The sequence below is a fragment of the Somniosus microcephalus genome, chromosome 11, assembly GCF_052327205.1.
Source record: "Somniosus microcephalus isolate GS21.2 chromosome 11, FLI_Smic_1.0, whole genome shotgun sequence".
NCBI classification, from domain to species: Eukaryota; Metazoa; Chordata; class Chondrichthyes; order Squaliformes; family Somniosidae; genus Somniosus; species Somniosus microcephalus.
This window is the reverse complement of record NC_140997.1, coordinates 138,509,664-138,535,929: the sequence shown is the minus strand read 5'-3', so window position 1 is coordinate 138,535,929 and position 26,266 is coordinate 138,509,664. Positions and strand designations below refer to the sequence as shown.

The 26,266-nt window shown below is 46.9% G+C and overlaps 1 protein-coding gene across 4 annotated transcripts in view; it reads left to right on the top strand.

The window, feature by feature from the left end:
* Positions 1 to 26,266, top strand: part of bap1 (BRCA1 associated deubiquitinase 1) — a 79,663-nt gene that overhangs the window by 6,745 nt on the left and 46,652 nt on the right. For 2 of the 4 annotated variants that reach the window (XM_086001306.1, XM_086001304.1), the window contains exons 2-3: positions 23,573 to 23,602; positions 23,768 to 23,822. In XM_086001306.1, coding sequence (XP_085857432.1) covers positions 23,573 to 23,602; positions 23,768 to 23,822 — 85 coding nt within the window. Of the gene's footprint in view, positions 1 to 13,895; positions 14,050 to 23,572; positions 23,603 to 23,767; positions 23,823 to 26,266 lie in introns of those variants that run through there. The other 2 variants (XM_086001305.1, XM_086001307.1) reach the window with 2 other exon arrangements.

The following is a 26,266-nucleotide window of genomic DNA, read 5'->3' as shown; positions in this document are numbered from 1 at the left end:
ACCGAGTGAACCTTCTTTGTACTGACTCGAGAGCAAGTATGTCTTTTCTTAAGTATGGACACCAAAACTGTATGCAGTATTCCAGGTGCGGTCTCACCAATACCTTGTACAACTGCAGCAATACCTCCCTGTTTTTATATTCCATCCCCCTAGCAATAAAAGCCAACATTCCATTGGCCTTCTTGATCACTTGTTGTACCTGCATACTAACTTTTTGAGTTTCGTGCACCAGGACCCCCAGATCCCTTTGTGCTACAGTACTTTCCAGATTCTTGCCATTAAGATAATAACTTGCTCTATGATTTTTCCTGCCAAAGTGCATAACCTCACACTTTCCAGTATTGTATTCCATCTGCCAAATCTCTGCCCACTTACTTAGCCTGTCTATGTCCCTTTGCAGGTTTTTTATGTCCTCCTCACTCACTACTTTCCGTCCCATCTTTGTATCATCTGCAAACTTTGATATGTTACACTCGGTCCCCTCCTCCAAATCGTTAATATAGATTGTAAAGAGTTGGGGACCCAGCACTGACCCCTGCGGAACACCACTAGTTACTGGTTGCCAATCTGAGAACGAACCATTTATCCCAACTCTCTGCTTTCTGTTAGAGAGCCAATCCTCCACCCACGCCAGAATATTACCCCCAATCCTGTGATTTTTTATCTTGAGCAATAATCTTTTGTGTGGCACCTTGTCAAATGCCTTTTGGAAGTCTAAATACACTACGTCCACTGGTTCCCCTTTATCCACCCTGTATGTTACTTCCTCAAAAAACTCAAGCAAATTTGTCAAACATGACTTCCCCTTCATGAAACCATGCTGAGTTTGTCCTATTAAATTATGTTTATCCAAATGTCCCATTACTGTCTCCTTAATAATGGACTCTAACATTTTACCAACCACAGATGTTAGGCTAACAGGTCTATAGTTTCCAGCCTTCTGCCTACTACCCTTTTTAAATAAGGGTGTTACATTAGCAGTTTTCCAATCTGCCGGGACCTTTGCTGAGTCCAGTGAGTTTTGGAAAATTATTACCAATGCATCCACAATCCCTACCGTCACTTCCCTCAAGACCCTAGAATGCAAGCCATCAGGTCCAGGGGATTTATCCGCCTTGAGTCCCATTATTTTACCAAGTACCACTTCCTTAGTGATTTTAATCGTATTTAGTTCCTCCCCCCCTAGAGCCCCCTGTTTGTCCAGTGTTGGGATATTCTTAGTGTCCTCTACTGTAAAGACTGATACAAAATAATTGTTCAGTGTTTTTGCCATCTCCATGTTTCCCACCATTAATTTCCCAGTCTCATCCTCTAAGGGACCAACATTTACTTTAGCCACCCTTTTTCTTTTTATATAACTATAGAAACTTTTGCTGTCTGTTTTTATATTTTTTGCTAATTTACTTTCATAGTCTATCTTCCCTTTCTTAATCAATCTTTTAGTTATTTTTTGCTGTCTTTTAAAGACTTCCCAATCTTCCATCCTCCCACTAGATTTGGCTACCTTATATGCCCTTGTTTTTAGTCGGATACTATCCTTAATTACTTTACTTAGCCACGGATGGCTATCTTTTCTTTTACACCCTTTTTTCCTCAGTGGAATATATATTTTTTGGAAGTTGTAAAATAACTCCTTAAATGTACACCACTGATCATGTACCGTCTTACCCTTTAATCTATTTTCCCAGTCCACTCTAATCAATTCCGCTCTCATACCTTCATAGTCTCCTTTATTCAAGCTCAGCACGCTTGTTTGAGATCCAACCTTCTCACCCTCTAATTGAATATGGAACTCAACCATGTTATGGTCACTCATTCCAAGGGGATCCTTTACTAGGACATTTTTAATTAATCCTGTCTCATTACACAGGACCAAATCTAAGGTTGCTTGCCCCCTGGTCGGTTCAGTTACATACTGCTCAAGAAACCCATCCCTAATACACTCAATGAACTCATCCTCAAGGCTGCCCTGCCCAATTTGATTTGTCCAATTAATATGATAATTAAAATCCCCCATAATTATAGCTGTTCCCTTCTTACAAGCCTCAACTATTTCCTGATTAATACACCGTCCAACAGAGTTGCAACTGTTCGGAGGCCTATGGACTACATCCACTAGTGTTTTTTTCCCCTTATTATTCCTTATCTCCACCCAAACTGTTTCACTATCCTGCTCCTTTGACCCAATATCATTTCTCTGTATTATAGTGATTCCTTCCTTTATTAACATAGCCACCCCACCTCCTCTCCCTTCCTGCCTGTCCTTCCTGATTGTTAAATAACCTGGTATGTTTAATTCCCAGTCATGGTCACCCTGCAGCCATGTTTCTGTAATGGCCACAAGATCATACCCATATGTCGTTATTTGTGCCGTTAACTCATTCATTTTGTTACGAATGCTACGTGCATTCAGATAAAGAACTTTCAAATATGTTTTGTAACACTTAGTTCCTGTTTTTTCCCTTTTTAGTACTTTACTTTTTACTCCATACCTTCTGTCCCTTCCTGACACGTTCTGTTTTTTAATTCCCCCACTGCTACCTAAGTCTATGTCATTTCTATTATTTGCTCTCTAGAAACCTCCCCCCCACTAATTAGTTTAAAGCCCTCTCTACAGCCCTAGTTATATGATTCGCCAGGACTCTGGTCCCAGCACTGGCCAAGTGGAGTCCGTCCCAACGGAACAGCTCCCTCTGTGCCAGTACTGGTACTGGTGCCAGTGTCCCAAGAAGCAAAACCCATTTCTCCCACACCAGTCTTTGAGCCACGCATTTAACTCTTTAATTTTATTTATCCTAGCCAAATTCGCTTGTGGCTCAGGTAATAACCCAGAGATTATTACCCTTGAGGTTCTGTTTTTTAATTTGATCCCTAGCTGCTCATACTCCTTTAACAGAACCATCTTCCTTGTCCTAGCTACGTCGTTTGTACCAACATGGACCACGACAACTGGATCCTCCCCCTCCCACTCCAAGTTTCTTTCCAGCCCAGAAGAGATGTCCTTAACCCTGGCACCGGGCAGGCAACACAGCCTTCGGGACTCCCGCTCTTGACTGCAGAGAACCCTATCTGTCCCCCTAATGATACTATCCCCTACCATTACAACATTTCTTTTTACTCCCTCCACTTGAATGGCCCCCTGTACCACGGTGCTGTGGCCAGGTTGCTCATCCTCCCTGCAGTCCCCGCTCCCGCCCTCACAGGGAGTAAGAACCTCGATCCTGCTGGACAAGAACAAGGGCTGCGTCTCCTTCAACACTACATCCTGGATCCCTGTACCTTCCTCACTCGTAGTCACACCGTCCTGTCCCTGACCACGGACTACATCTGCAGTAGTTAACTTCATAGGTGTGACCATCTCCTGAAACATAGAGTCCAGGAACTTCTCCCCCTCCCTGATGTGTCGCAGTGTCTGAAGCTCGGTCTCAAGCTCCATAACATGGAACTTGAGTTCCTCTAGCAGCAAACACTTGTCGCAGATGTAATCACCGTGAGCCTCAATGGGGACCACCGGCTCCCACATCTCGCAACAGTAACACATCACCTGCTCCATTCTATATAATTAATTAAATTTCTTATTATTAGTTATGAAGACCCTGCCCGGATATAGATGATAATGTCACACCACTATTCAATAGGACTTACCAACTTAAAGGTATAAAAGAGATGAGAAGGAAGAAAACCAACCAACCAGCTGATCACCAACCTCCTCCTTGAATACTGTCTGTGGGGTCTGTTTGGTTGCCTCGTCTCGCTGCTCCGCCTCCACAGTGCTGTCTAAGCCTGGGAGTGGGGAACAAAACAGAGCAAAAAACACACCCTCACCTCCCACTTGTCCGAACTCTCCCACTTAGCAAAACTCCAGCAGCACTCAATGCACAAAGCACTCCGTGCACTGCACTAGCCCCTCCCCTTTTATACCCGGATTCTACTTCCGGTTTAAACTGCCCAAGAGTTTAAAAAACCCTTAAAAAATTAAACTTACTTCAAATAATTGACTCCTTAACACACTAAAATTCACAAAATACACTTAAATGATTTTTCTCCCACTTAGCAAAACTCCAGCAGCGCTCAATGCACATCTTTTGGATGAGACGTTAAACCGAGGCCCCGTCTGCTCTCTCGGGTGGATGTAAATGATCTGATAGCACTATTTCGAAGCAGGGCAATGGTGTTCTCCCCTGTGTCCTGGCCAATATTTATCCCCCAACCAACATCAGTAAAACTGATGATCTGGTCAATATCACATTGCTGTTTGTGGGACCTTGCTGTGCACAAATTAGCGGCCACGTCTCCTACATTAAAACAGTGACTACACTTCAAAAGTACTTAATCGTCCGAGTGAGGGACCGCAAGGACATCCGCATCACCCGCGCCATGACAGGAGCCGATGACTGCTGGACAGACCACCGCCTAATCCACTCTGTCATCTCCATCAATGTAGCCCCAAAACAGCGGCGGCAACAGAAACAATGCCGCAGGAAAATTAACGCTGGAGCACTCAAAGAACCCGCTAAGAAAGCCCTATTCAGCTTGCGCCTCACAAACAACCTGACGACTCGCAATGATGCAGAGACACAGAGTGTCCACAGCGCCTGGTCTGCACTCAAGGCCTCCATAATCAACACCTGTGAAGAGACGCTCGGTCACTCGACCAGGAAACACCAAGACTGGTTTGACGAGAATGACCAGGAGATCCAGGAGCTAATGAGCCGCAAGTGCAAGGCATTCCTGATCTGGAAACAGCAACAGAACTCGAGAGCAAGAAAGCAACTCTACAGAGGCCAGAAGGCCAAGGTCCAACAAAAAACTCGCGACCTAAAGAACAGATGGTGAGTGGAGAAAGCACAGGAGATCCAGCAGCTAGCCGCCAACCACGACGTGTGTGGATTCTTTAGCGCAGTCAAGACCATCTACAGCCCAAGCACCCAAGGCCCTACCCCACTGTGGGCCAAGAACGGAGAGGTACTCATCAAGGACAGAGAGGCGGTCAGTGCCCGCTGGAAGGAGCACTTCGAAGATCTCCTTAACTGCGACTCTGTCTTCGACGTGAGTGTCCTCAACTCCATCCCACAGCATGCTACCCACCACCATCTCAGCACAACCCCAGCCCGGCATGAGGTTGAAAAGGCCATCTGACAACTGAAGAACAACAAGGCCTCATGAGCAGATGGAATCCCCGCTCAGGCACTAAAGCATGGTGGAGAAGCACTACTGGCGCGAATTCATGAACTAATTTCTCTTATCTGGAAGGAGGAGAGCATGCCAGGGAATCTCAGAGATGACGTAATTGTGACCATCTTCAAGAAAGGTGACAAGTCCGATTGCGGTAATGTTGTGTCTCAAGGGGTTTTATACCCTTACCTATATAACAATTAAGAAGGACTCCGGGGTGGAGAGTTTAGTTAACGGCCATTTTATTTACAATGTGCTTCTTCACTCAATGCACTACATTTCCCATAGTGCATTGCAAATCACCACTACGGTATCCCATGTGGGACAATTCTAATACACATTCAAAATACACAACATATTTCCTCCCCCTTAAAATAGAATGTCCACCAAACAGAATAACTGAAAATGACTATAACTTTGGAAGAGAGGGTAGACTGCCTCTACATTCCGCTAACCCTGGGGATTATTCTGCCCCATGCACACAGGTTAGCACTAACTGTAACTAAGGCACTCTGGAGGCTGCCTTTCTCTTTGGGGGTAACGCCTAGTCTCAGGAGCAGGCTCTGGCTGGCTCTCCCGTGACCCTTCAGGCGTGGCTTCCTCCCTCGATGGCACAAGAGTGGATGGTGCCACCGTCTCAGGGTCAGACGACCAGTCCCTACTGGAGCCTCCAGCAGGTCCTTGATCCTCTGTTTCTTGGGTTACCTGTGGCGACTGTCTTGGCAGTAACTGGTCTACATGCCGTCTCCATGTTCGGTCGTCTCCGGTGCGGACTCGGTATGAAACGGGGCCCGTCTTTCGAATGACCGTAGCCGGGACCCACCGCTCCGGGGTGGTGTAGTTACGCACGAGGACTTTGCCCCCCACCACAAAGTGTCGTTCTTTGGACCTCTGAGCTCGTCTGCTGACTTGATCCTGCTGATTGGCGTGCACCACTGCTTCTGTGGACGCTGGCCTCAGCAGGTCAAGGCGTGTCCATAGCTGCCTTCCCATGAGTAGGTAAGCAGGAGATGCTCCAGTCGTAGCATGAGGTGTGTTTCAGTATTTCAGCAAGAAAGCATTCAGGCGCTGCTTTAGAGGAGCATCACTTCTTGCCGCTTTCAACGCGCGTTTCAGCGTTCTGACAAATCTCTCCGCCAATCCATTCGTGGATGGATGATAAGGCGCGGAGAACGTGTGCTGGATTCCATTGCTCTTGAGGAACTCCTCCATCTCCTGGGATGTGAACTGTGTTCCATTGTTGGTTACAATCTGCTCCAGCAGACCAAATTGCCCGAACATCTCTCTCAGAGTCTCGATGGTTTTCTCCGTAGTGGTAGTGGACATTACTGCAACCTCCGGCCATTTGGAATGGGAGTCCACCGCGACCAGGAACATCGCTCCTTCCACTGGTCCCGCGAAGTCCAGATGGATCCGTTGCCACGGTGTCGCCGGCCATTCCCATGGATGCAGTGGCGCTGCTCTTGGCATATCCCTGGTTGTCTCGCATGATGGGCATGATTTCGCTTCAACTTCAATTTCATGATCCAGCACGGTGGCATAGTGGTTAGCACTGTTGCCTCACAGCGCCAGGGACCAGGGTTCGAATCCGGCCTCGGGCGACTGTCTGTGTGGAGTTTGCACATTCTCCCCGTGTTTGCGTGGGTTTCCTCCGGGTGCTCCGGTTTCCTCCCACAGTTCAAAGATGTGCGGGTTAGGTTGATTGGCTATGATAAATTGACCCTTAGTGTTAGGGGGATTAAATACGTGGGGTTACGGGGGTAGGGTGGGATATGTGTTGGTGTAGGGGTTACGGGGATCGGGTGGGATATGTGTCGGTGCAGGCTCGATGGGCCGAAATGACCTCTATCTGCACTGTGGGGTTTCTGTGATTCTGTGATTCTGTGAAGTAGCTTCGTGCCAGCTCCTTCATCCGAACAATACCACAATGTCCTGAGTGCAGCTCGTTGAGGACATGTTTCCACAGCTTTGGTGGTATGATCACTCGCATGCCCCAAAGGAGGCATCCTGACGTGACAGACAACTCCTTCCCTCTTGACAGGTAAGGTAGGAGCTCAGGTGGTGCGTCTGACACCCGTGATCCGTCTCCTCACATCACCCGATCCAGCACCTTGGATAGCGTAGGGTCCACTTTGGTCTCTTTCTTGACCTGCCGGGCCGTGACAGGGGCATTGCTCACCATGTCAAAGTAGAAAATCTTCTGCTCACAGCCTTCAGAGGGCACAGGCAGCGGAAGGCTTGACAATCCATCCGCATTGCCATGTGCTGCTGGCCTCCAGTATTTGATGTTGTAATTGTGAACGTTTAACATCAGCGCCCAGCGCTGCATCCTGCACGCTGCCAGGGAGGGTATTCCTGTGTGTGGACCAAAGATCGATGTCAGAGGACGATGATCCGTCAGCAAGGTGAATTTCCTTCCGAACAAGTAGTGATGGAACTTTTTGATTCCAAAGATGATGCACAAAGCCTCTTTTTTGATCTGCGGGTATTTCACCTTCGCCTTGCTCAGGGACCTTGATGCGAATGCAATCGGCTTCTCTTCGCCTGAGGGAAAGATGTGGGACGCCATAAGGCGACGCGTCACAGGCCAGCTGAATCTGCAACGACGGGTCAAAGTGCGTCAACACTCTGGGGTCAGTCAAAGCTGCTTTGGCTTTCTTGAATGCAGCTTCGCACTCCTTCGTCCATGCCCAGGCCTTGCCTTGACACAGCAACTCATGTAATGGCTTCAACAGTGATGCCAGCTGTGGAATAAACTTTCCGTAATAGTTCAGGAGACCGAAGAATGACCGCAGCTGGCCGACATTTGCAGGTGCAGGAGAGTCGGCAATGGCTTTCACTTTCGACGGTGCTGTGTGTAGGCCGTCCGCGTCGATGACATGGCCTAGGTACTCCACTGATGGCTTGAAAAATTCGCATTTGTCCTTGCGAATGCGTAAGCCATATTCTTCAAGTCTTCCCAGTGTCTTCGTCAGGTTCTGCAGATGCTCGTTGTCGTCCTTTCCTGTGACAAGGATATCGTCGAGATAACATTTTACCCCTGGAATGCCGCTTAAGATCTGGTCCATAGCCCGCTGAAACAATGCTGGTGCTGACGTTATACCAAAGGTTAGGCGGCAGTACCTGTAGAGGCCCTTGTGGGTGGTGATGGTGAGGTACTTCTGTGAGTCCTCTTCTACATGCATCTGCACGTAGGCTTGGCATAGATCAATCTTGCTAAACTTCTGACCGCCTGCTAGACCCGCGAAAAGATCTTCAATGATGGGGAGGGGGTACTGTTCAGCTGAGAGCACAGGATTCACTGTTACTTTGAAATCTCAACATAAGCGAACCGCGCCATCACTCTTCATCACTGGTACCACGGGCGTGGCCCACTCACTGTGCGAAACTGGCACCAGGACCCCTATCTTGACCAGACACTCCAGGTCAGCCTCCACCTTTGGTCTGAGGGCGTAGGGAACGTTCCTGGCCTTCAGGAATCGTGGCTGGCTGTCAGGCTTCACCTTGAGTTTCAAAGACAGCCGCATGCTTTGTCAACACTGCCGCTAGCCCCGCCTCTTCGACTGACACCGCATTCACTTTTTTCCAATCCAGATGAATTTTCTCCAACCATGGCCTGCCCATCAGGGATGGATAGTCACCCTTGACCACGTAAACTGGCAGCATCACGGTTTGTCCATTAAGATCCACCTTGACCTCCGTCTTACCCAGCATTGGGACTGTTTCCCCAGTGTAGGTCTTTAAGATGAGCTTGGCCGGCGTCAGTGATAGGTGGTTCAGTTTTTCTTTGAATAGCTTCTCTGAAATCAAGGAGACAGCGGCCCCCGTATCCAGCTCCATTTTGACCGGTATTCCCTCTAGTAGTGGAGTGACTCCATAGCCTGATGAGCCTCCATTCACCGTTAACACATGGAGATTCAGCTCCCCATCAGAGTCTGTGTCACTGTCTTCCTGTTCTTGTTTCACCATGTGTAGGTTTTTCTTTTTAGAACGCCAGTTGGATGTGTTTCCTTGTTTGTTTTTGTGTGTCTCTGTGTAGGATTGTTTGCTTTGCCCTTTACACACACGTTCAATGTGTCCTTTCTTTTCACATTTCCGACAGGTCAGGTCTTTACACCAGCAGTCAGATGGCTGATGACCTGACCTTCCACATCTGTAACACTCTCTGGCGCCCCTTGCATGCTTATCCAGTGTAGCTGCTACCCTGTGCACTCTTGTTGCAGCCCCCAACAGCTGTGCATCTTTAGCTGCTAACTCCATAGACACAGCGAGCTCCACTGCTGATTTAAGCGTCAGTTTGTCAGTCGTGAGCAAGCGCTTCTGTGTTGCTTCACATCTTAATCCACACACAAACCTATCACGGACAGTGTCATTTAGAGTTTCACCAAACTCACAATGCTCATTTAGCTTCTTTAGCACTGCAACATATTCGGCTATGGACTCACCATCCCCTTGGTTTCGTTTGTGAAACCTGAAGCTCTCGGCAATCAGCAGCGGGTTGGGTGCGAAATGTGTTTCCAAAACTTCCACAATCTGATCATATGTCTTAGCGCCGGGCTTATCCGGGTGCATCAAACTCCGTAACAAGCCAAATGTTTTTGCTCCGATCACACTGAGGAACGTCGCCACTTTCACGTCATCTTTAATGCCATTTGCAGTCACAAAAAGTCCGAAACGCTCTGTATAAGCACTCCATTGCTCCGCCGTTTCATCAAATGGTCCAAACGCTCCGGTTAGCATAGCCATTTTGTTATTTTTTTTTCTCTTTACAGTCCTTTTCCTCCACTTTTTAAAAAATGTTTACAGTCCTTTTCCTCCACTTCGTTTCACTGTATCGTTACTCTCCCCCTTCTTATTTGTGTAACACACGAACTGCCACCTTTACGAGGCGATTGCATCCGCACTAAACTGCGGGCGCACCATTAAGAAAAGACAGTAACTTCTTACTTTAAATATCGCCGATTCCAGTGCAAAGTGATGCGCAAGTCCGTCGTCCTCGTCGCCAGTTTTGTTGTGTCTCAAGGGGTTTTATACCCTTACCTATATAACAATTAAGAAGGACTCCGGGGTGGAGAGTTTAGTTAACGGCCATTTTATTTACAATGTGCTTCTTCACTCAATGCACTACATTTCCCATAGTGCATTGCAAATCACCACTACGGTATTCCATGTGGAACAATTCTAATACACATTCAAAATACACAACAGAAAATTACAGAGGAGTTTCCCTGCTGTCTGTTACAGGGAAAGTCATCACAAGAATCCTCCTCAATCACTTTCTTCCAATGGCCGAAGAGCTCCTCCCAGAGTCGCAATGCGGATTCCGCCCACTAAGGGGCACAATGGACATGATCTTCACCGCACGTCAATTACAAGAGAAATGCAGGGAACAGCACCAACCGCTGTACATGGCCTTCTTTGATCTCACAAAGGCCTTTGACACTGTCAACCATGAGGGATTATGGAGTGTCCTCCTCAAATTCGGCTGCCCTCAAAAGTTTGTCACCATCCTCCGCCTGCTTCACAACGACATGCAAGCCGTGATCCTGACCAACAGTTCCACCACAGACCCAATTCACGTACGAACCGGGGTCAAACAAGGCTGTGTCATCGCACCAACGCTCTTCTCGATCTTCCTTGCTGTAATGCTCCATCTCACCCTCAGTAAGCTCCCCACTGGAGTGGAGCTAATTTACAGAACAAACGGGAAACTGTTCAACCTCCGTCGCCTCCAGTCCAGATCCAAGGTCGGCCCATCCTCTGTTGTCGAATTACAGTATGCAGACAATGCTTGCGTCCGCGCTCACTCGGAGATTGAACTCCAAACCATCGTCAATACCTTCACCGAAGCGTACGAGAGCATGGGCCTTACACTAAACATCCGTAAGACAAAGGTCCTCTACCAACCTGCCCCCGCCACACAGTACTGCCCCCCCGATTATCAAAATCCACGACAAGGCCTTGGACAACGTGGACCACTTTCCATACCTCGGGAGCCTTATGTCAACAAGGGCAGACGGCGACGACGAAGTCCAACACCGCCTTCACTGTGCCAGTGCAGCCTTCGGTCGCCTGAGGAAGAGAGTGTTTGAAGACCAGGACCTCAAGCCCGGCACTAAGCTCATGGTCTACACAGCAGCAGTGATACCCGCCCTGCTATACACCTCAGAGACATGGACCATGTACAGCAGGCACCTCAAAGCACCGGAGAGGTACCACCAACGCTGCCTCCGCAAGATCCTGCAAATCCATTGGCAGGATAGGCGCACCAACGTCAGTGTTCTTGCTCAGGCCAACATCCCCAGCATCGAAGCTTTGACCACGCTCAATCAGCTCCGATGGACGGGTCACATTGTCCACATGCCCGATACGAGGCTCCAAAAACAAGCGCTCTACTCGGAGCTCCGGCACGGCAAGAGAGTCCCAGGTGGGCAGAGGAAATGCTTCAAGGACACCCTCAAAGCCTCCTTGAAAAAGTGTAACAACCCCATCGACACCTGGGAATCCCTGGCACAAGACCGCACAAAGTGGAGGAGGAGCATCTGGGAAGGCGCCGAACACCTCGAGTCTCTTCGCCGGCGCAAGCAGAAGCCAAGCGCAGGCAGCGCAAGGAGCGCACGTCAACCCAAGCACCCCACCCACCCGCCCCTTCAACCACCGTCTGCCCCACCTGTGACAGAGACTGTAGGTCCCGCATTGCACTCATCAGTCACCTGCGAACTCATTTTTAATGTGGAAGCAAGTCATCCTCGGTTCCGAGGAACTGCCTAAGAGAGAAGGCTGTAAAGCCCTTTGGGACATCCTGAGGTCATGTAAGGTGACGTATAAATGCCCGTCTTTTATTGAAGCCGATTAACCATGACATTTAAGAGATTACTTGAAGAATATAAAGTGTTTGAGGAAAGAGATGAGAAATTGAAATTCTATGGTGCTGATTCTGTGAACGTGTTAAAATGGATGTGCTGATCATGAATCTCATTCCTAATATCTCCCTGATGTTAACTGCTTTTTATGGATTTCCACCCCAGCCATTTGGCTGGGGCTGGGTGTGTGGGCTGGGTGGACTTGAGAAGAAAGTAAAGCATATTATTGAAAGTGCTGCCAACTGAAAAATGGGCTGAAGTGTGAGAACAAACAGTTACAGGGGCTGTGTACCTTAAGCAATCGTTGTACACAACACTCCTTCACTTGTATTCAGAGCCAGATTGAGAATTTTTGGGGCCTTAGGTAATGAGAGCATTCGGGCCCCCCTGCACCCCTCACACAACACCCACTCCCACCCTCCGATACATTATAAGTCAAATGTCTCGTAAAATGCATCAAGAAATGTTGCATAGAATATTTACACGCTGCATTAATAATGAAGCAAATCATATCACAATATGCCATGCTTAAATTAAACTCAAAAACAAATTGTGATCTGGAATGCACTGCCTGAAAGGGCGGTGGAAGCAGATTCAATAGTAACTTTCAAAAGGGAATTAGATACATACTTGAAAAGGAAAAATTTCTAGGGCTATGGGGAAATTGGAGGGAAAAATAATAAGTACATGAAAGGCTGAAGAAGAAAATCCAAATGTTGAAAAAGCACAAGATTGATTTTTAAGCGGGTCTGAGATCATGCTTCCCTGGAAATTGTTGAAATTTTATATTAAATTTGATGTATTTTTGTTTATTTTAAGCATTTTTATACTTCACAATTAATCCAAAAAAAGAGGTAAAACAAAGTGACATTTGGATTTTCAACAGACCGTCACTTACTCAAAGATTACCCCAACAGTCACTCTCCCACAGCCAGAACCCCAGTTCACAAAGGTTCCTCCTGAGCCAGTTCAGAGACACTGTATTCCAAAAAAACTCCCTGCCCATTCACAGGGACTTTCACTTCTCCAACCTTCCTAGTTCATATTGGTGCTGCTCCCTCTCTTCCCTCATCAATTCAACCTGCCACTCTCCTCCTCTAACTCAATTAAGCCAGTAACTCTTCTAACACTCCCACCGTTCAAACTAGTACTCTTTCCTTCCACCCCCAGAAATCAGTGGCACATTCCCCCGCCATTCATGCAGCACTCCCCTTCCCCACTTCCTTTCAGTTGTCCCTCTTTCACTCCAATCCCTCTTTTACTGACATCCACTCCCCCTCACTGCAATCCATTCTGCAGCCTCCCATTGCCATCCATTTACCCTCACCTTCCCTTGCTATCTATTGTGCCTTCCTTTGCCATCCATTCCTCCCCTTCCTACCCGTTTCTCCCCAAATGCAGTGGCAAACACACTGGACAGGTCTCGCTCCTCTTCTCCCAGTGCTAATGACCACCAAGATTTCCTGCAATCCTGGCTGGTAGCATTGGGAGTGTGCTGAGAGGAAGAGTAGGACTTGTCCAGTGTATTAACTATTGGATTGAGGCAGAGTGGAATTGAGGGATTGGGCAGAGGAGCCCAACATTGACTTTTTGATAAGCAAACTTTGGCACGCTGCAGATTCCAGCATTTTCTGTTTTTATTTCAGATTTCCAGCATCTTCAGTATTTTATTTTTGTTCCAGTGGTTAGGACAGAGGTTTGAGCAAGTGTTAGGAATCACAGAGCTAATCCATTTGAACCATCTTAAAACAAAATGAGAGTGCCTGCCCCTTCGAATTGATGGAGGTTGGCAGGTCAAACAAAAAACACCCATTGCAATGAGTTCGCCCCGCACAAAGATGGCGGCGGGAGGGGCAGTGGCGCGGCTGTTGCGCAGGCGCGGTCGCGGGTTGATGACGTTCTGCGGCCTGCTCCTTCGCCGAGTGTGCTGTGTGGGGTCTGGGCTGTGGGAGTGATGGAGAGCGGGGCGAGAATATGAATAAAGGCTGGCTGGAGCTGGAGAGCGACCCGGGTGAGTGAACGTGGGTAATGCGAGAGGGCTGCAGGGGCAGGGTAAGACCCCGGGGGTGCTGATCTAGCCCCAGAGTCTCAGCCCTGTGACCTGGAGCCTGCAGCTCGGTCTGATATTTACTGAATGGACCACTCTTGTTATTTATCAGCCACTTCAGCCAGTGCCTCGCTGCTGGGGTTGCCTTGGCGACTGAGCCATTGAGAAAGATTGCCACCTGTCCAGGAATATTATGGAATATGTGCAGACCAGGACGGTCCCAGGTTCAATGCCATTCTGTGCCAGGGCGCTTTAATTGGCTTCAGTACTTAGGGCTGGGGGTTTATGCTCCTGCTATTCAGTGACTCCCACTGAAAAGTGTGTGTGTATATGTGCATTGGGCATGGCTGTGATATCTAGTAGCCTGCACACGCTCATTGCCTAACCTTACATGTGCAGAAATAGAGCTGTGTCCAAACAGCAACTGAGGCAGAGACACTGCTTCCTTTCAGGGAAAACTGAATAAATATTTGAAGCAGAGGACACCAGTACACTTCACACCTAATCTCAGCTGCCTTTTGTCTCCACGGGCCCATTACCATCTCATCTGGCTTCTAATACCTTTTATTGTCTCCTTTTCTTCTTTTGTTCAATCGCAGCTTTGCCTTCGATCTTTTTATTTTCTTTCCAGTTTTGAAGAAGGGTTTCAACCCGAAACGTCAACTCAAATTTCTCTCCACGGATGTTGCCTGATCTGAGTTTTTCCAGCATTCTCTGTTGTTATTTTGGATTTCCAGCATCTGCAGTATTTTGCTATCGTACACAGTGGGCTGAATGGCTTCTTTCTATACTCTAAAATTCTTGGTTTTGAACGCTTCAGGGGAGGTGAGGAAAAAAGGGGAGAATCAGATGGTAAATATTGAGTTTTTAAAATGGAACTTGTGTGGTCCCACCCCACCTTACCTGTGACGTGGGGAATGGGGGAACATTAGTTATTGTCCTCAATGTATTTTCATCAGGAATAAAACAATGTTGCAACTCAAACCAGGATCACACCACCGCCTCCTGTTTGTCTTTAGACTCAAAGCCGCCTAGTCCATGGCATTAAGTTTTGTATGCTTGTGGTCTTGTGCTATCAAGCTTATAACGCAAGGCTGTTTGTGGCGCTCTTATGCCACCTCTCAAACCTGGCCAAATTTTACTCCTGCTGATTAACAGAAGGCAAAGCTGCTGAGGGTGGTGTAGGGTTTTTGTTTTAACCTTCTTTACTCTTTAGGGTAATCCAGGGGTTAAGACCAACTGAGGCTTTAAACCTTTCTAACAGTTGGTTTTATTATCATTAAATTAGAACAAGTTTTACAGATAAAGATTCATACAACCTTTAAGTCAGGTGCAACTCAACTCAGAATGACCAATTCATCTGTTTTGGGAGACTGAGAAGTTAATTCATTGTTGTTGTCTTCCTTAGTATTCTTCTGGACTGCTTTTAAGATGATCTCGTGGGCTGTCTTCTTACACTTTAGAATGGCTGCTCTTATACTATTCTTGTTGACAAAAGCAAGCTTTTTAGTAACTTTCCTCTTTCACTTTCCCATGGTTTGCTACAAAAATAGAACCTGGTGTTTACGACATAAAATGCTGGAAATACTCAGCAGGTCAGGCAGCATCTGTGGGACGAGAAATAGAGTTAACGTTTCAGGTCAATGACCCTTCGTCAGCATCCGCAGTATTTTGCTTTTGTATTGGTGTTTACGACTGTTGCCTGCAGTTTTTCAAGGCCCCATTATCTGTAGCCTTCCAGACAGTCTGAATAACACTTCGAATGTGGCCAACCTTCCCAGCATGCCGCCCTGAACAGTCAGTTTAACAGTTCCTTGGTTGAATTAACAAACTGAGCTCCTTTAGCAGATAATTAATCCAGGTTTCTAACAATCCTTTAGTTTCTGTAAAACTGGTACTGAAAAGTCCAAAATCCTTCAGGGGTTTACCTGTACATATCATGCAATCCCCAATACATTCCCTGTTGATGAGACTTGTTATAGGAATGTGTAAATAATAGCTCAGGTTCTGTGTTATGACAGTTGAATGGTGAGGGTATTCAGACTGCAGGGCAAGGTCCCAATAAGTGTAAATATCTTCAAGTTGAAGTTACCCCAAAATTGTACTTTAACATGTTGGCACTAAGAAAACCAAATTGTTTCAAAAATTAACCTGCCGGTGTGAATATGGAAGGTGTTGCCAACTGTCCCAATTACTGGTTTGAAAGGTGTTGTCGACTGTCCTAATTACTGGTTTGAAAGGGCTTGGTCCACTGTCCCAATTACTGGTTTGGAAGGTGTTGTTGTCCACGGTCCCAATTACTGGTTTAGAAGGTGTTGTTGACCACGGTCCCAATTATTGGTTTGAAAGGGCTTGGTCCACTGTCCCAATTACTGGTTTGAAAGGGCTTGGTCCACTGTCCCAATTACTGGCTTGGAAGGTGTTGTTGTCCACGGTCCCAATTACTGGTTTGGAGATGTTGCCCGCTGTACTTTTGATGCCCCTCTCCCCAGTAAAAACCTTGCTCTCTACCACCCGGGTACAGCCCATATCTTCACTCCCTTAAGTCCAAGAGGCGCAGACTTGAACATATATAGCTCCACCATTCAAATAAGATCATGGCTGATCTTCGACCTCAACTCCACTTTCCTGCTCTATCACCATATCCCTTAATTGCTTTGGAGTCTCAGCCTTGAATATACTCGACGACTGAGCATCCATAGCACTTTGGGGCAGAGAATTTCAAAGATTCACAACCTTCTGAGTGAAGAAATTCCTCCTCATCTCAGTCTTAAAAGGCTGGCCCCTTATCCTGAGACTATGCCCCTAGTTCTAGCCTCTCCAGCCAGGGGAAACAATCTCTCCGCATCTACCCTGTCAATCTCCCTCAGAATCTTTATATGTTTCAATGAGATCACCTCTCATTCTTCTAAACTCCAGAGAGTTTAGGCTCAATCTCTCCGCATAGGACAGCCCTCTCATCCCAGGGATCAATCTAGTGAACCTTCGTTGCACCGTCTCTAAGGCATGTACGTCCTTTCTCAGATAAGGAGACCAAAACTGTGCACAGTACTCCAGGTGTGGTCTCACCAGAACCCTGTACAATTGTAGCAAGACTTCCTCTTGTACTTCAACCCTCTAGCACTAAATGCCAACATGCCATTTGCCTTCCTAATTGCTTGCTGTACCTGCATGCTAACTCTGTGTTTCTTGTACAAGGACACCCAAATCTCTCTGAACACCAACATTTAATAGTTTCTCACCATTTAAAAAATATTCTGTTTTTCTATTCTTCCTACCCAAGCAAATAACCTCACATTTCCCCACATTATACTCCACCTGCCACCTTATTGCCCAGTCACTTAACCTGTCTATATCCCTTTGCAGGCTTTTTGCATCCTCCTCACATCTTTCTTTTCCACCTAGCTTTGTATCGTCAGCAAACTTGGATACATTGCACTCGGTCCCTTCATCTAAGTCATTGATATAGATTGTAAATAGCTGAGGCCCAATCACTGATCCTTACGGCACCCCACTAGTTACAGCCTGCCAACCCGACAATGACCCATTTATCCCTACTCTCTGTTTTCTGTCAGTTAACCAATCCTTTATCCATGTTAATACCTTACCCCCAACCCCATGTGCCCTTATCTTGCTTAACAACCTTTTATGTGGTACCATATCGAATGCCTTTTGGAAATCCAAATATACTACATCAAGCACTATCAAATCCTGCTTTCCTCTGCCAAAACTACTCACTACTCCAGGACCCCATCCTGGAATGCTACGATAACACCGGGCTTCTTCACTGCCAGCTGGCTCCTTAAACCCCTCTCCCCTGCCTCTTCCACCCTTACTTCCAACAACAAGTGCGAGGAGCTCATGTACTTCTTTGTCAATAAGATTGAGACCTTCTGTTCATCCGCCTCTGCTGCTTCCCTCCCTTCCCATTGTCCATCAAGCCAAGCTTCCCCCAAAGTTCCCCCCTGCTCTAGCCCTGAACTCACATCTTTCTCCAGTTTCGCGCCTGTCTCCCCCCTTGACCTCTCTGAGCTCACCTTGTCCACGAGACCCACCTCCTGCTCTCTCTCTCTCTCTCTCTCTCTCCCTCTCACGCCATTCCCACCAAACTACTAACCACCCAATTTGCATTCATGGACCCTATGCTAGCTGATATTGTACAAAGTTCACTCTCTTCCAGTACTGTTCCCCCTCCCCTTCAAATCTACTGTCATCACCCCCCTCAGAAAAATTACCACCCATCTCTAACTTTCCTTTCGATTTCCATGGTGCTTGTTGTTTGCTCCCAAATCCATACTATCTTTCTCGCAACTCCATGTTTGAACCTCTCTAATCAGGTTTCTGCCACTGCCGCAACACTTAAATGACCCTTACCAAAGTCACAATGATATCTTTTGTGACTGTGACCATGGTGCACTATAAGCCTCATCCTTCCTGACCTGTCTGCAGCCTTTGACATGGTTGACCACACCACATCATCCTCTTCCAATGCCTCACCTCCATTGTTCATCTGTGTGTGACTGCCTTCGGCTCGTTCCATTCTTATCTATCCAGTCGTAGCCAGATAATCTCCTGCAATGGCTTCTCTTCCTGCTCCTGTATTATTACATTTGGAGTCCCCTAAGGATCTAACCATAGCCCCCTCCTATTTCTCATCGACATGCTGCCCCTTGGTGACATCATCTGAAGATATGACGTCCGGTTCCACATGTACGCTGACAACTCCCAGCTCTATCTCACCACCACCTCTCTTGACCCCTCCACTGCCTCTGTGTTGTCAGTCTGCTTGTCCGACATCCAGTACTGGATGAGCTGCAATTTTCTCAAATTAAAAATTGTGAAGACCAAAGCCATTGCCTTCGGCCCCCGCCACAAAGTCCATTCCCTTTTCACTAATTCTATCCCCCTCCCTGGCCACTGTCTCAGGCTGAACTAGACTGTCCGCAAGCATGACATCCTATTTGACCCTGAGCTGAACTTCCGACCCCAAATCCAGTTCTTCACCAAGACCGCCTACTTACACCTCCGTAATAACGCCCGTCTCTGCCCCTGCCTCAACTCCTCTGCCCTCATCCATGCTTTGGTTACCTCCAGACTTGACTGTTCCAATGTTCTCCTGGCTGACCTCCCATCTTCCACCTTCCGTAAGCTTGAGCTCATCCAAAAACCTGCTGCCCATATCCTAATCCACACCAAGTCCCGTTCACCCGTCACCCCTGTGCTCGCTGACACACACTGGCTCCTGGTCCACCAAGGCTCCATTTTAAAATTCTCATCCTCATGTTCAAATCTGTCCATGGCCTTGTCCCTCCCTAACTCTGTAACCTCCGCCAGCCCTACAACCCTCTGAGAACTCTGCGTTCCTCATGTGCATTCCTCATTCCCTTCACCCCACCATTGGTGGCCATGCCTTTAGGACCTAAGCTCTGTATTTCCCTCCTTAAACCTCTCCACTTCGCCACCTCTCTCTCCTACTTTAAGAACCTCCTTAAAACCTACCTCTGACCAAACTTTTAGTCACGTCCTAATATCTCCTCCTTTGGGTCGGAGTCGGATTATGCATATGTGAAGCGCCTTGGGACGTTTTCCTACGTTAAAAGCGCTCTATGAATGTAAGTTGTTTTACCAGTGAGGTGTTTGTGTACTCGTTACTCTGACTTCCAGTCATTGCCCAGAACTCATAAGTTAGGGGTAGGCAACTTTTCTGTGCTGAAAGAACCAGAAAAAGAAATTGTACAGTACATTGACAGAGAATCACAAGTTTTTAATATAAACAGAACATGCTGCAAATACCCCACAGATCAGGCAGCATCTGTGGAGAGAAACAGAGGTAACGGCCCAGAAATTCAGGTCGGGGGCTTCCCGCGGGTGCAAGCCCCCGACCTGCACTTACCTTGCGCGCCGGCAGTTGAGCTCTGGGCTCCCGTGGAATTCCGCTCCGGGGCCTGCTCCAACTCCCGGCGCGCTGTGCTTGCGTGTCCCAGGGGCGTAGTTAGTGTGATGCGTCCCCTGGGATCACGTGAGCCATGGGCAGCCAATCAGAGGAGGGAAAAGCCCATTCATAAGATTGACAGGAAGACCTGTCTAAACTTATGAATATGCGGGCCCCAAAATAACAGTAAACCTTCAAATAATTTTTTTTTTTAAATCACACTTTTTAAATAAACTATAAATTACATTAAATAACTATTTTAAACAATAATTTAAATTTTTGAAAAAAATAATTTTATAAAAAAACAGGGCTAAAAATAAACTTACCTTGCTTTAAAGTATTAAAAAATAATAAACCTGTGGAAAAAATGTTGCTTAGCAACAGCTTCTAAACAGTCGGCTGCAGCTGCAAGCGTCTCTAGCTGAAGCTGTTGCTATAGCTACAGACCTTGCAGCGCCTGACTGGGGGGAAAAAAAAAGCAACGAGAACTAAAAAAACTTATAGAAAACGGCTCCTGATTTTTGCCGTTAGATCGAGTATTCCGGACATAAAACCTCCGGATAAACCAAAGTTTCCTGTATGTTTCAATGAGATCACCTCTCATTCTTCTAAACTCTTGAGTGTATAGGCCAATATTGTGTAGTTGTGCACTCACTGAGAAATACAAGTATAGTGTGCAAGTTATTTTGATATCCAGCCTAGAAATGTAACAATTGGTACAAGAGCTTAGATTTTCTGACCAGTGTTACTTTAAGTGGGATAACACCAATCAAAAGTTCCAGTTCCAGTGTTTCCAACTATTTAGGTGAAATCTTAATATCGCTCTATTTCTGCCTGTCTCTCTTTCCCTCTCTCTCCACTCCTTCCATCTCCATGTTGCTTGGTTTGCTCATCCTTTTTCCCTTCTCATTCTTTCTCTTCTCTCCATCTCATTCCATCTTTACCTCCATCCTAATCTTTCACTCATTCCGTCTCTTATTTCCTCACTTCTATTGTCCTCCCCTTTTTTTCTCTCTCTCACCTTCCTTGTCTCCCTCTTTCACATTTCCACTCATCCTCCTTTTGTACCTTCACTCCGTCTCTCTCATTTCCCATCTCAGTCATTTATTTCCCATGCACTCACAGTTATCACCAGCCACTTCTTTGCCTCATAAACCCGAGTGGCAGCCCTACTCTAGGTGGCTTCTTTAGCGCTGCATAGTTTGTGCTTATGATAGTAGCAGCTGTGTTGTTTCCTGTTTAATCCTCCAGACCAGTTGACTATAAAGGGCTGTATGTGCGAGGCAGCCCCCCCTCACACTAGATACAGTGTTGAATTCAGACTAAAGTTAGATCTATCCGAATGATTGCACAAACATGTGACCAGAGGGGCTGCCATTTGTCATGAGAGATGGCATGGATTACAAAGCTCTTTTTTTAGCCCCCAAGAATGTTTCTAATTTCCCCAAAAGGCCGACTCAGTTCACGTTTGAGCTCTATTCCAGTTTCCATTCCACGCCAAATAAAAGCATTTTCAATGAAAGGTTTTTCCTCAGGCATCTGACGAAACAACACAGCTTCTCAACCTGAATATTGGACACGTGGATTTTATACCACAGCTTCTCGGCTTGCCTCGTTTTCTAGTGCCAGTAATGAGAGGTTTTTGGATATTGGGGTGATGCAAATTATTTTCTCGTCTTCTGCGATGCACAGAATTAGGCAATCGGCATCATTATGAACGGCTGAGGAGGAGACAAAAAATGGAGCGAAAGATGTTTGAAGGAAAAGCACACGCGCAGATGACTGGCAGTAGGTTGAAGAAGGCACTGTTGCCTCACAGCGCCAGGGACCCGGGTTCGAATCCGGCCTCGGGTGACTGTCTGTGTGGAGTTTGCACATTCTCCCCGTGTTTGCGTGGGTTTCCTCCGGGTGCTCCGGTTTCCTCCCACAGTCCAAAGATGTGCGGGTTAGGATGATTGGCTATGATAAATTGACCCTTAGTGTTAGGGGGATTAAATACTTGGGGTTACTGGGATATGTGTTGGTGTAGGTGTAGGGGTTACGGGGATCGGGTGGGATATCGTGCAGGCTCGATGGGCCGAAATGGCCTCTATCTGCACTGTGGGGTTTCTGTGATTTCTGTGAACCTCACGGGTTCTACATACATCATGGCCCATATTTACTTGCAGCGGCAAGATGGGCGCCGTAGACCATAAATTTTGCCATCTGGCGCGACAATCTTCCAGTTGATGACTTACTCCATGTTTTCCTGCATTTCTAATTAGAATATGCCTCAATAGGCACAGTGGCAAATCAAAATCAGCACAGCCACTGGCTTATTGTACTTTGACCAAGGCTCGGCGGTAGCACACTTGCCTCTGAGTCAGAAGGTTGTGGGTTCAAGTCCCACTCTAGGGACCTGAGCATGAAATCCAGGCTGACACTCCAGTGCAGTCCTGAGGGAGTGCTGCACTGTCTGAGGTGCCGTCTTTCAGATGAAATGTTAAAACAAGGCCCCCCGTGTGCCCTCTCGGGTGGACATAGAAGATCCAAGACGGCACTATTCCAAGAAGAGCAGGGGACATCCCCGGTGTCCCAGCAAATACTTAGCCCTCAACCAACCTCACTAAAGAACACATTGCTGTTTGTGGGACCTTGCCGTGTGCAAATTGGCTGTCGCGTTTCCTGCATGCAACAGTGTTCGGTCAAAAGTACTTCATTGCTTGTGAAAGGCAAAATAAAATGCAAGTTATTGTTCTGTTTCTTTCTCTAATTTTTCTTTATATAATATTGTACTGAAACCACAGGATTTTTTTTACCAAATGCCTTCAGGGTCAGAGAGGAAGTTCACAGAACTTGCTCCTCTTGGAAGTGTCTCTTAGATTATTCACCACCTTCAGGAGATTAAATAAACCCTGACGAAAAGTGTATATGGCGGAATAGAAAGGACAGACCAGATGCGGTGAATGGCCTTTCTGATTCCAAACATCATTTTTCATTCTTGCTGTGGTTCACAAGATTTACCTTAAAAGTGTTCCAGGATCTTTCAGTAGTAACTTTCAAAAGGGAATTGGATATATACTTGAAAGGAGAAATTTGCAGGGCTGTGGGGAAAGAGCAGGGGAGTGGGACTAATTGGCTCTTTCAAAGAGCCAGCACAGGCACGATGGGCCGAATGGTATCCTTCTGTGCTGTAAGATTCTGTGATCTGTTGTTGTAAAACCATGCTGTCATCGGGCTTATTTGCCACATGGAATTTTAATTAATCCGCTTATATCACTCCCACCGTTCCCAGCACCCTGATAAACCTGTAACCACTAATAATTTACCCTAGTGTTACTGGGCCCGAAATGTTCTCCAGACTCGAGCCAAGTTTGAAAGGATCGAATCTGGAATTATAATGCTGGATGTTTCTCACAGTTCAAGTGGACACAGTACATAAATGTTTGCCTGGTATTTTCTAAAAACTTGCTGTTCAGATCAATAACAAATAAACCTTGATGATGCCTAACAACATTACAGTGCTGGATGCCAGAGATGTTTGCATTCATGGTATATCTCTGTTCTGTATTTCAGGGCTCTTTACCCTGCTGGTAGAGGATTTTGGTAAGTACCTTTTCACATTGCGACATGCTTCAACAAAATACAGGAACTTAAGTTGTTGGAGATTTCTCAACATCTGTGTTAAAATTACTTTGCTGCACTGTGTCGTTCATCATGTCTTTTGATTCAAACTAATTGGGTTTAGCTTCTCTGTTCCCTTGCCCTTAGGTGTAAAAGGTGTTCAAGTGGAGGAGATCTATGACCTACATTGTAAAGTTCAGGGGTAAGTCCTTTTGATTGTTTTTTTTTGCTAATTTCTTTCCTTTACTCCCTGCTTTCTCCTTTTCCTCCCCTCAAGGTGATGACACATGCTGAGTTACAGTTCCAAAGGTGTCCTTTGCTAACTATCCAAGTGCCCATTCCTCTTGCTTGCACTTGGACATTGAGTGTCTGTAGGTTATTCAACTGGGATGGGGTGTCATAACCAAGCTGATGCTCTCCTTTCCTGGCATCCAATTACACTTACTGTCCATCGGGAGTTAGTGGATGATGGAGAGGAACAGGACCACTGACTGATTTCTTTTTTACCCTTCCTAGCTTAGACCAATTGTAGTGTCTATTTAACCATATTAGCTAACTTAGCATAGCCTTGGGAATCAAACCTGGCAGCTTCTGATCTCTATAACTCAGTTCCAGGATGTCAAGGATGAGTCATAATCCTTGTGAACAGTAGTTATAACCTGCGTGCGTTGGTCTGGCAGTGTGGTATTTTCTGCCTTCAGAGGTGACAAGGACTTCGTGGGCATCTCACTTGTTCGCCAGCAAGTGATTAGACCTAGTTTACGCTAACCCATGCACAGCAGAATTTATAAACAGAAGCTGCAGGGCATAAGAGACACGGTCTGCTTACAGAAACTGCCATCGAGCTGTAAAGAGGCGAAAAGGTGTTAAGAGGTGTCTGAAATGTAATCCTAAACTCCTGTTCCGCATCCAGATGGAGTACCAGAGCGCACGTGTTTGTGCTATCACAGTGGTGCACCTTATTGAATAACTGCTGTTATCTCGTGGACTGAGTCTTTGGCAGTGAGGTGGCATTCCCACCTCTGGGTCATAAGGTGAAAGGTTTGAGTCCCACTCCAGACAGTCCCGGTGAGTAGAATCTTAAATATGGTCTCTAAATGCTGGGTTGACATCCAGCAGGAGACTCGTGTCCAGACGCACTGACCACAGGCTCAGGGGGTTAGTATTCCCACCTCTGAATCATAAGGGCTGAGTTCAGGCTCCACTCCAGACGGCCCCGGCTCTGAATACTGGGTTGGCATCCAGCGGCAGTACTTTTGTCATAAAGGGTAGATGGGGCTCTTTAGCTTTGGTTGAAGGTACTTCAAAGATGATTTTTTTTTTTTAAACCCTGAGGAAGGCAACGGGAAGCCACCTCAGCTACTCTTCCCTTGTAAGTGGCTCAATAATCTCGTGTGTGAGACTTTTTCCTTCCCGTTCCTGGGATGTGGGCGTCGCTGACCAGGCCAGTATTTATTGCCCATCCCTAATTGCCCTTGTGGTGAAGGTACTCCCACAGTGCTGTTCGGGCGGGAGTTCCAGGATTTTCATCCAGTGACGATGAAAGAACGGCGATATATTTCCAAGTCAGGATGCTGTGTAACTTGGAGGGATAGTTGCAGATGATGGTGTTCCCGTGCGCCTGCTGCCCTTGTCCTTCTAGGTGGTAGAGGCCGCGGATTGGGAGATGTTGTTGAAGAAGCCTTGGCGAGTAGCTGCAGTGCATCTTGTAGATGGTACACACTGCAGCCATGGTACGCCGGTGGTGGAGTGAGTGAATGTTTAAGATGGTGGATGGGGTGCTAATCAAGCGGGCTGCTTTGTCCTGGATGGTGTTGAGCTTCTCGAGTGTTGTTGGAGCTGCACTCATCCATGCAAGTGGAGAGTATTCCATCACACTCCTGACTTGTGCCTTGTAGATGGTGGAAAGGCTTTGGGGAGTCAGGAGGTGAGACACTCGCCACAGAATACCCAGCCTCTGACCTGCTCTTGTAGCCACAGTACTTATGTGGCTGGTTCAGTTAAGTTTCTGGTAAATGGTGACCTCCCAGCATGTTGATGGTGGGAGATTCGGCAATGGTAATGCCATTGAATGTCAGGGGGAGGTGGTTAGACTGTTGCTTGTTGGAGGTAGTCATTGCCTGGCATTTGTGTATTGCAAATGTTACTTGCCACTTATCAGCCCAAGCCTGAATGTCGTCCAGGTGTTGCTGCATACGGCCATGGACTGCTTCATTATCTGAGGAGTTGTGAATGGCACTGAACACTGCAATCCTCAGCGAACATCCCCACCTCAGACCTTATGATGGAGGGAAGGTCATTGATGAAGCAGCTGAAGATGGTTGGGCCTGGGACACTGCCCTGAGGAGCTCCTGCAGTGATGTCCTGGGGCTGTGATGATTGACCTCCAACAACCATCTTCCTTTGTGCTCAGTATGACTCCAGGCAACGGAGAGTTTTCTCCCTGATTCCCATTAACTTCAGTTTTACTAGGGCTCCTTGATGCCACACTCGGTCAAATGCTGCCTTGATGTCAAGGGCTGTCACTCTCACCTCTCCTCTGGAATTCAGCTCTTTTGTCCATGTTTGGACCAAGGCTGTAATGAGGTCTGGAGCTGAGTGGTCCTGGCAGAAGCCATACTGAGCGTCGGTGAGCAGGTTATTGGT